This window comes from Lissotriton vulgaris, chromosome 2_2, assembly GCF_964263255.1.
Source record: "Lissotriton vulgaris chromosome 2_2, aLisVul1.2, whole genome shotgun sequence".
Lineage (NCBI taxonomy): Eukaryota > Metazoa > Chordata > Amphibia > Caudata > Salamandridae > Lissotriton > Lissotriton vulgaris.
In genome coordinates, this window is record NC_141688.1 from 158549632 (window position 1) to 158560732 (window position 11101).

General features: G+C 44.9%; 1 protein-coding gene across 1 annotated transcript; it reads right to left on the minus strand.

The window, feature by feature from the left end:
- Positions 1–9472: 9472 nt before the first annotated feature.
- On the minus strand, positions 9473–10861 carry LOC147729181 (uncharacterized). The gene has a single exon (XM_086959803.1). It carries the CDS (start codon positions 10859–10861, stop codon positions 9473–9475), a length of 1389 nt encoding a protein of 462 aa, XP_086815929.1.
- Between the last annotated feature and the right edge of the window lie 240 nt (positions 10862–11101).

Sequence of the window (11101 nt, forward strand, 5' to 3'; positions counted from 1 at the left end):
AATTTCAGGATTAATAAGACATTTCTGAGACCACTACTAAACATGGCCCGTGGGCCCTTTAAAATATTTTACGGTTTTCTTTGTTATTTTAGATGAGGCGTTTGAACATTTTTCCGGACCTGAAGAATCAGGGGGCCATGTGGCTTTCTTTCCGGCTCTGCATGAAACCGGCACCTGCCTTGACAGCCTTCTACGAGAGTGTACTGTTAAAACACATTCGTGAGGCAGGGAAAATGGAAGGCTGAGCTGATCTGGCCCTCCTAATGTTGGGAGCTGTTTTTGAAGCACAGCGCAAAGACAATAAAATGCCACCTGTTTGCTATAAATGCAACGAAGGCACTTATGAAAAGCTACTAGTTAACTCTCCTAATAACTATACCAGCTGCCCGACAGCACAAAATTAAGGCTGACAATGAAAGAATGCAAGGCCTCTTTTTTGCGAATGAAAGCGAGGCAGGGGTGGGTAAATCCCGGCGTACCAAGGGTGCCATGGGTCCCAGTGGAAGCAAGCAAAAAATGAGACCTCATGTCACCAATTAAACAGTAAAGCGCAGCTACGATTGGTGTCAGAGAGCACCGCATAGGCGCATGCTGTCGCACACATACAAAGACCTACTGGATCTGGGAGCGTGCTAAGCCATGATAAATATACACAGTTAGTTTCCTCCTCCACCTGCACTTAAGGCGAACATTCAAACAAACTCATGCAGAACTGCATTGTAAAATAAGCACTTGTTTTTCGAGGCTGCTTTCCTTCCAGGGTCCCTGTTGCCTTTGTCTGTGCCTGCTCAAGGTTCATAAGCATGCTCTTGACACCTATGATCCTAGCACTGATACCACTTCAGAGGCCTACGGCAAGCACGGTTTGCATATAATTAAATACCCTCTACGATCATGGCACACGCACATGGGTTCAAGCAGTCACCATCTCACCAACATACACATAGGTGAATGAAAGGGTACCCCGCCCCCGATCTTCCTGCGGTAGGTACAAGCACATGGAAGAGAGTGGGCACTAGTGCACATGACACCATGCTTGTGGACTCGTTCTTTAAGTGCCAGTCCTGACCGCAGGGATTTGAGCATCTGTGTAAGTGTACCCAGCTGTTATTTGCGCACATGAAAGTGCGCACCCGCCCTGTGCTCCTAGAATCAGATTCTAAACACAATGGTTGGTGTGGACTTCTGTGCTAGTTCTTCCAGTGCCACGCCAAACCAGAAATGTGCCGTGCGGTGCCTCTGCACCAGTGAGGCCCGCTCTAAGTACAAACCACAAGAAAGACCGTTTTAATTATAACGAAGCATATGTTCCCTTGCACAAGTACTCCCCGCAGCAGCCGCACGTTTAAGAAAAAGTGCATTTGCATTAGTGCAAGTTCTGACCGCAAGGAAATGTGCTACTGTACTAGTGCTCAGGTCATGCATTGCAATCACACGCATATGTAGAGAAAGACCCCACGCACACCGACGCACTTCTGTAGTGAATAATAGTGATTGTTGTACACAAAAAACTTACGTTTTATGTGGAATTGTGTGACTCACTCGACTGACTGCAGACACGATGAAGAGACACTCACTGACTGCTGCAGGCACGCACGAGTCACGAGGGTCTACTACACACTCTCCTCGTGACTCTCTCTGACTGTTGATGTAAGGGCACGTCAGGCGCGGTGACGTGCACATACAGCATGGGGAAATGGCCAATCACCACTCAATGGCTTAACATAAGCCACATGTGATTGGCCACACTTAGAAAACATCCACCACCCAAGCGCGACACCAGTGCTGAAGTCTCCGCGGTGTCTCAGCCAATCCTGGTGCAGCGCTACCAGCACCACTGCGCCAGGATTGGCTAAAGTGCAGGCTTAATACTGCCCATTGTGAGACCCGGGGGACCCGGGTCCCTGCCTGTTTAAGTGCTGTAGGGAGAAGGAGGAGGAAAGGTACTACTGGGTGTGCGCATGCGTGGGCCAGTCGTGAAAATGACTAGTTCGAAATGCGCACACACAAGTGCCTGCTGCGCGCAGCGCTACCTATTTCTGCTCAGATGGCCACACTCACTGTCACTCATTGCCGAAGCCCCGCCCCCACACCTTCCGCGATTCCGATGCTGTCGGGCTTGTGACGCTTGTCCCAGTACAGCTGGCTCTCTCTGCCGCAAACTGCAAGTGCGCTCAGGATAATTTATTTTTTAAGCTATTTTACTTCCTAATTGCAGCGTGTTGTCCATGGCTAAGTGGGGCAACGCCCCAACGCCCCTAATGGACGCACCGCCACTGCCTGGGATACATGAAGGAAATTTACATTAGTCAAGTTTTGCAATAAGCTGCTCTGCAAGTTTTTAATAAACCTACCCTCTGGAATTTCAGAAAACTTACGCATGCGTTTGCATATGTACAGCTCCCATGGACTTGTGCCTGGGAGTGATTGCACCTGTTGAATGTATTTCTGTAAGGCGCATTCACCAAACAATAGGATCAGTCATAAAAAGGAGTTTTTCGTTACTAAATATTGGCCTGGCGACGAGGTCACGAGCTATAAGCATCTTTCTGTCTTGTTTCCAAGCGGGACACGTGAAACGCTTGCACTATGGAAACAAAGACTCGTTCACTAGAAAAAGCCATCCTGGGGTTTGTTTACAGGTTTGTTTTACATCACGCCTGCTACTGTGCCGCCATCTTTCAGAGGGAGGCCTGTTGGTCACTGGAGACCTTCATTTGAGGGATTCCCTGATGCGCTTTAAAATAGCCAATGTGGTTGGCTTCTGAATGTGTAAACAGAGAAGTCGAGGCTTTGCACTGCCAGGTGACTGAGTACCACAACAAAGAGATTCAAATATAACCGCAGGGAAAAAAATGCTTTTAAGACACTGGTATTCCCCACGTGCAATGTAAGTGATCGCAACAGCAGGACACCGAACTGCTCTTGTGACAATACTTGCTCTGTAAACTGAAATAAACATCAGTGCCACAGTAAAAAAAGCAAATGTGTGTCTGTCGTGCACGAGGATAAATGTCACGGCGTGCAGAAGAATGACAAACTCCAGTAAGTCAGTATAATTAACTCTCAACGCACATCTATTATATATTGTTTTACATTTCAGGGTGGGAGGACTTAAGTATATGCCATGGCCACCATCCGTGCCCATTACATGTGCAAGGAAGCGCCATATCTCCAGGGACTCAGAACTGGGCCATCGCGCAGCGCTCGGTCCACGGTGTGAGATTGTGTCTTGTTTGACATCATTTGAAGCAACTGTCAGACACTTCTACATGCGTTTGTGTGCGTGTATCTATTTGCGTTTATTTATTTGGTAAAGCCCTGCCTGGTGACGGAAGCCTCCCTTCGTCGCGCTAATGGATGCATCGATTCTTGGCTGTCCGATATCGCCATCATGTCTACACCTTGATTAACGATGTGGAGGGTCATCAAGGCAGAAAATTCAGATTCCATCTTTGGCGTGGGCCAGAGTTCACAAAGAGTGGTCGATGTATGTTTGTTTTTTTTTGCACCATCTAGGAACCAAACTTCTTCACAAAGGTCAGTGAAGTAACACAAATTCAGCATAACATATAAAATCTGTTTAATAAATGTATTACTTATTTTATTCAGATTTTATATATATATTGATACATATCTATATATATGTTCACTGAAAATACCATAGGTTTCAGGGACGTTATAGTTAGCTGGACATTTCACTCGTACAAAACCATAGAAATTCCATTGTTATAGTTAGTTCAGCCAACTATAACTCGTGCCCCCGCAATGCACTTCTCATGACGTCACATATTACATCATTCATGGCATCGTCAGTGACATCACTAATGACATCTCAAATGACCACTGATGACATCACTGATGACATCATCCAGTGACTGTGTTTCTGAAAAGTTTAAATATGTTTTATATACATGCCAAGATGTATTGAAGAATGAGTAGGTATAAGTGTCTGGATGTAGGATTTAGGAGGTGTGTGACTGATTGTATAAATGACTGATTAAACGTGTCTTACTGACTATATGGCTTAGTGACTAAACAGTGTAAATGTCTGTATCAGTCTGTCTGTTGTTGTGTAAACTGGTACATGGGTTGGTCAGTAGCTACATGAATGTCTATATGAGTTATTTAATTGTTTGCCTGAATATTTGTATGGGTGTCTGAGTGTGTGTGTGGGTAGGTTGTAGGTGTGTGACTCTGTGCATAGATGTGTGAGTAGTTGAGTCACTGGGTGTATGGGTTCAAGAGTGCATGTGGAAATAAATGTAAATTCAGTATTTTATTTAGGATCTATGTGTGGGTGAGTGTGTGTATGGGTGTGTTGGTGAGTGAATGGATGTCTCAGTGGTACATGTGCAAGTAACTACATATGCAAAAAGCAGTTTATGTGAGGGATGATGCTGTATATAAATAACTATATGTGAGAGTGAGTGATTGTGAGAGTGGCTGTATGGACGAGTGTGTACTTTTATCAGTTATTATGTGAGAGAGTAACTATGCGTTACTATCTGTATGAATTAGTGAGGTAGTGTGCGTATAACTGTATAGGTGAGTAAATGGAAATGTGATTAGTTCTTTACATAACTGACTAGGTGTGTGAATAACTCCATAGATGAGTGTTGGTGTGTGAGTGTCTGAATAGGTGTATGAGTGCATATGATAGTGTTGTATTCATGAGAAACTGCATGTATAAGTGATTGTATGGGTGAATGAGTGGATGTCTATGTAGACCTAGGAATTAGTGAGTGCGTATTTAGTAACTGGTATTGGTGTCTCGATGGTTTCAAAAATGGTAGTCTGTATTTTACCGTGAGTGTATCACGGGTTATATTAGAGTGTGAGGAGGTGCATCAGATTTTCACATTAATGATGTCATCAATGATGTAATTTGAGATGTCATCGGTGATGTCATCATATTGCCTGCACTTCCCTCCTGAGGCGGAAAGCCGGGAGGTGAAGAAATCTTTTTAAAACCTTTTGAGTGATTGTGGAAACTATTTGTTTATAGGATTTTGCTTTGATCTTAAATTGCACAATACCTTCCCCATTTGTCCAACTGCACACGCCGGAGAGCCGGTGCTCATAGCTTCTGCTGGCCCCCCTGCAGCCGATTGAGGTGCTGCTACGGGGTTCCTGACACAGCAATAGCCGCCATCTTGGGGGTACTGGTAGGGTAGCGGTTCAGCTGCCAGTTCCCTCCCATCCTCCTCTTCTATATATGTCTACCCCTTTCCGGCCGCGCAGTGGACGAGCGCAGCAGGCGCGCCAAAGGAGCGCCAAAGGCAAGCCCGTCTGCGCCCGTCCCCGACCATGACGCGGCCGGGGCCAGAGACTCTGTCGGTTTTGGCTCCCTAACTACCATCTCTAACAGTAGGCAGATGTTACTTTGCTAAGGCCTAATTACTGCACTTTTCTATACACCATTTCATCGGATCTTTCTACCACCTCTTACCCTTGTAAGCCCTGCAGCCCTAGATCGGAAGCAGGTAGCCCTGTATGTCAATGCTCACTCTTACAGCCTACGGCCAGGTCCCTCCCAAACAGAAGGGCTTTAACTCTCAAAGCGGGTGTTATCAACTGTCGCTCTCTGGTAAAACACTCCTTAGACATTGCCCAGACTTTAATGGATAATAGGTGGGACCTTCTTTTTCTCACAGAAACTTGGTTGGGAGATGATACTAACCCAGCTTTGTGTCTGGCTATTCCCCCCGGTTGTAACATCTTATGTGCCAATAGGCAAAGTCACAACCATGGTGGAGGCGTAGCCATAATTTATAGGTCACAATGGACCTTCTCATCTTTTCCCTATGGTCAAATCGAATCCATAGAAGCACTACCTTTTTGTATAAAACTGGCTCCAAATATTACTTGCTCAGGTCTACTTGTTTATCGTCCCTCAAAGTCCAGTCCATCCTGCATCCCCACTCTTTTAGATTTTGTGCTTCAGGCTAGCTTCCGCTATGCGAATTATACCCTGCTTGGCGACTTTAATCTCCATGTGGAAGACACTTACGATCTTACCAGCTGTAACTTTTTATCCACCCTGACTGACGGTGGATTACACCAGAGGGTCTCCTTTCCCACCCATAAGGCCTGGCATACATTAGATCTTATCTTCTCCAATCTAGCGAAAATTACTATCAGTAAGCCCAGCCCGGTGATCTGGTCTGATCACTACTTCATTCCGTTTACCATTCTTCTGTCTCATCAAGACAGACCTAGGTTACCGACCAAGGAGGTTGGCCTAAACAGGAGCAAAATCTCTCCAGATAGTCTAGCCGAATGTCTTCCTTCCGCGGCCCCTCTGGACGCATTAGATCTGGACTCTCGCCTGCCCAATTTTAACAACTGGATCTCTTCGGCCATTGATTCCATTGCTCCCCCTAGGCCTATTAAAACTTGTCGTTCTGCGCCTTCCTCACCCTGGTATTCCGATGAGCTCCGCAAGTGTAAATCTGCTTGTAAAACTTTTAGAGCGACGTTGGAGATGTTCATACTCCCCAGATAGCAAATTTAAATATAAAACAGCTCTTAAAGAATACTGGAAAAAGATTATTGATCATAAAAGAATCTACCTGGAGGAGAAAATCAATAGAGCCCTAGGTTCCACCAGGGAAATTTCCAATACTGTAAGAACCTTCACGGATCCCGGGGCCCTCAAATGTCATTCCCCGGTGTCACAGTCCCTCTGCACTTGTCTTTCTGACTACTTTGAAAAAACAATAGCATCCATCTATGATTCCTTTCCGTGTAGTAACAGTCAAGGTACGGGTGATAAATCAGTGGATCACCCCGAGTCAGCCCCAGTTTTTGCGGAATTTGAGGAGAGCACATTAGACCGCTCCCTTGCAGAACTTTTAAAATGTAGGTCAGGATCACCAATCGACCCTTGGCCGGCCAAACAATATAAAGTGCTGGCCCCCCTTTTCAACCCCATTCTTAACGGCATCTGGAATGATTCCCTCAAGCCTGGCATATACCCGGACTCATGAAAACATGCCCAACTAATTCCCATTCTTAAAAAAGCTAGCGCAGACCCTGACGACCCGGCCAACTACAGGTCCATCTCTTTACTGCCTGCCCCAGCTAAGATTCTCGAAAAACAGTTGCATCAGCAACTAGCAGGCTTTATTGAAACCCATGGTTTATTCCATGACTCTCAACATGGATTTAGACCAGGTTACAGCACTGAGTCAGCCTTGATAGAGATGGCTGACTCCATACGATGGAAGCTGGACGGGGGCTCAAGAGCGATGTTGGTGCTGCTGGATCTTTCCGCGGCATTCAACACCGTCTCTCACCCCGTCCTGCTGGATTGTCTTCGATCCATAGGCATTCAAGGTAGGGTCTTAGACTGGCTCTTCTCTTTTTTATCCAATCAGACTCAGGCTGTGTTTACTCCTCCTTACACCTCGGAGAGTCGTCCGCTCAAGTGGGGAGTCCCCCAGGGCTCCTCATTGAGCCCCCTTCTGTTTAATGTTTATTTTTCCCCCCTGGCTGAGTTATTTTCCCAGACAGGAATTAAGAAGAATAATCCTTTATTGCTCAGTTAATTAAAACCATTGCAATCAGCATATTTACATGTAGGTGAACTTAAAATAAAACTTTTGTCTAGTAAAATATGACTATCAAACATTTCAGTTAAATAAACTTTAAAATGTTCTAAGAACTTACTTGAGCAAAAAATATATGTTGGAAGGCGATTAGGCTTTCGATTATCTAAATGCTAAGTCATTTTGTGAACAGGAAGAGAATAAAAGAATAAAAGGCAAGCTCGCAGACTCCCTGCAGCCTTTACAGATTCTTTGGGGTTCGTAATCCATCAGTGGTAATTGTGGCTTGAGTTTGTGGTAGCGGCTTGATGGGGCGGTAGTCGGAGTTAAATGTTGTGTGGGTTAGTGTCTTCCGGGCTCTCCCTTCTGTCGTTCTGCTTCTTACCAGCTTTTTCCAGGAATTTTACCAGATGACTTGCTAATTGGATGTTTTTTTCCATCAAAGCATGCTTTGACTGCGTGCCGGCATGTCCTTTTCCCAGTTTCTTTAGGGTTGGCTTTAGATGTTGTCGGCGCTCCTTGTCCAGACCTTTGCAGATGCATATTAAGTGAAGGATGTCCTCTTTCGTGTCCCCACATAATCGGCAACTTGATGGCATTTGTGGCCGTTTCCACGGGGGAAGATGGATTTGAGATGGGAGGATGCCCAGCCTTAGTTGTATAAATTTCTCCTTTGTAGACCGTGTAAAACCGGCTCCTAAGTAGCTTTGGCATGAGCTGCTGGTGTAGTTTTGGATGACAATCCAGCCGTGAGCCCTTTTCGTTAATGCAGCTTTGTCCTCTATTAGAGACATGGTCCTTACAGATTTATTTGCTAGTTGTTTGAACAAATTATGTGAGATGTTGCTCTTCCAGGCTTCTTGTAGCTCCAAAGTTTCTATGGAGTGCTTTAGATAAGTTGCGGCAGCACTCGTGTTTCTCCCTGATAGCTCGTTCCAGAGATGATAATCCATGGATGAGGCATCGGCTCCTCGTATTTTGTGCCAACTTTTGGCATAGACCCCCATTCTTTCTGTTACTTGATTTCTCAGGCCAAATTCGAGTCTTATCTGTGCTTGTGAAGTGTATTTGGGCAGATTAAATAACATTCGCATTGCCCTGGCTGTTGTTTTGTTCAGTATCTGTGCGTCCCTTCCTCGGAGGCATTCACTTCCATAGGTGATAGCCGGTGTTAGTTTTGCTTGGATTATTTGTAGGAGTGGAGTGAAACTGCGGCCAGATACTTTCTTTTTAAGGTTTCTCAGTGCAGCTGATATTGTGGTACCTCTCCTTGATATTGCTTCCTTCTGAGGGAGGAATGTCCCTTTTCTGTCAACAATTACACCCAGGTATTTGTACTCGTCCACGGTTTCCACTGTTAGGCCTCCCATTTGCCAGAGAAATTTAGATGTGGCCGGCTTCTTATTTACTCTCATGGCTTTTGTTTTGGAGAAGTTTATGCTGAGGCCGTTCGTGGCTGCATGGGTGTCTGTTGTGTTGATTAGGTGTTGTAGCCCTATCGGCGTCCGGCAAATGAGCACAATGTCATCGGCGTACATCAAGTTTGAGACTATAAGTCCTCCTAGTTTTGGGGCGTGAGGATTGCATTCGTCTAGCATTGGAGAAAGATCCGACATAAAAATATTGAAGAGGGTCGGGGCTAGAACGCACCCTTGTTTGAGGCCCTTGGTCGTCTGTACTTTTCTTGACAGGCAGTCTCCTGAGCGTAGCTTGATTTGTACCCATGTGTCCGTGTGTAATAGCACCAGTTGTGATAGTAAAGTTGTCAGCATTTTCCTGTTGGCAAGCTTCTCCCATAGTAAGTTTCTGTTGATGTTTTCGAAAGCGGAAGTGAAGTCAATGAAGCATATATAGAGGGGTGAACTGGCGAGTTTGTCGGATTCAATTAGCAGAGTAAGGGCCAGAATGTTTGTCATTGTTCATAGTTTTTTCCGAAAGCCTGTTTGGGTGATGGGGATTACTGCATTTTCATTTACCCATTCTGTGAGCTCCTCTAGAAATAGGCCAGCATAGTATTTGGCCTCATTGTCAATTAGAGCAACAAGTCTATAATTTTTTGGTTCATTTTTGCTGCCTTTCTTATGAATGGGAGCTATTATTGAGCCTTTCCATGAGTCGGGAATCGTTCCCTTTTCGGAAATCTGTTTGAATAGTGGCAATAGGGCTGCTGCCCAATATTCCGGATTTCGTTTGTACAAAATGGGAGGAATTCCATTGGGGCCTGGCGCCCCCTCTGTCTTCCCTTTTGCTATCCTGCTTATGATTTGTTTTTCCGAGAAGCACTTTGAAGTTGACTCTGTTTGTTGTATGCAGTCTGAGGTTTTTCTATTGAGTTCTGATGACTTCTTGGCAGAGTTATTTGTTGTTGTATTGAAATGGAGCCATAAAAATTCAGACCAGGCTTCTTCGGTGATATGTGAGTTTATGCTCGGTTTTCTGGTATCCTGGAGGTCATTCACTGTCTTCCAGAATCTTCCACTGGTGTTAATTCCTTTTGCATCATGGAGCAGCTTTTCCCATAGGTCATCCTCTGCCTCCCTTTTCAGGTTCCAGAATAATTTCTTCTTGATGGATTTTTGTTTTTGCAGTTCCTTTTGGACTTCTTTGTTCGGGTCTTCTCGGTGTAGTTGCCTCAGTAGTTTGTTGATGTTTTCCTTATGAATCTTTAAATTAATGTTCCCTTTTATTTTCTTGTCTTCCTCTTCCATGTTGCGAGATCTCTTTTTGGAACTTGGTTGGTTTTGATCTTCCAAGTTTTCAAGGGCCGTTTTTGAGCTTGTTTGGGCAGTTCCAAGGCTGCTGGTGAATGATTCCCATCGGCTTACATTATCTGTCTGGGACTCTATGCTTTTTTCCCACAGTTTTTTCGCTTCTTTTTCGAAACCTTCTAAGTTATGCGTTTTGCATTTTATCCTTTTTTGTATAACCGAGTATGATAATCCCACATTAGCTACTGGTAAGGTGGCCGCGGCCCCATAGGTGTCAAGAGGGATCTCTTGCGGTAGGTGGTCGCTGGCTGTGGTTGTTTCTATTCGAAAATCCAGAATTTTGCCAAACAGTTGTAGAGATGAGAATGTGAGGTTTATTGTGGAGCTTGCCATTGTGTTGTGAAAAGTGGCTGCCGATGGGATGTCGTTTATGAAACGGCCGTTTAGAGCTACAAGGTTGAGATGTTCCAAATCTTTCAGGCTGTCTCTTGACAATCTGCTTTGTTTTCCCCATTTGCTGGCCACCTGTTGGGGGATTCCCCATATGTTAAAATGTTCTTCTAGGAGTGAGTCCCTTAGCTGGGGCCCGCCTAAGTACATATTAAAGTCCCCTGTTACTAAGAGGTTGGTTGTTGACTCCTCTGACAGTATCTTTGTTACTTCTGCAATTAGTAGTTTCATCCCGGCTTTTTTTCCCCGGGGATGAACATATACGTTTAGCAGTATTAGCTTTTGATTTTGATCTTTTCCCCCTAGTTCCAGCTCTATTGTTTTTATGCTGTTGTTACCGGACTGTGTGGCGTCTTTACTCTTTATTTCATTTATGCTCTTTATTGAGGT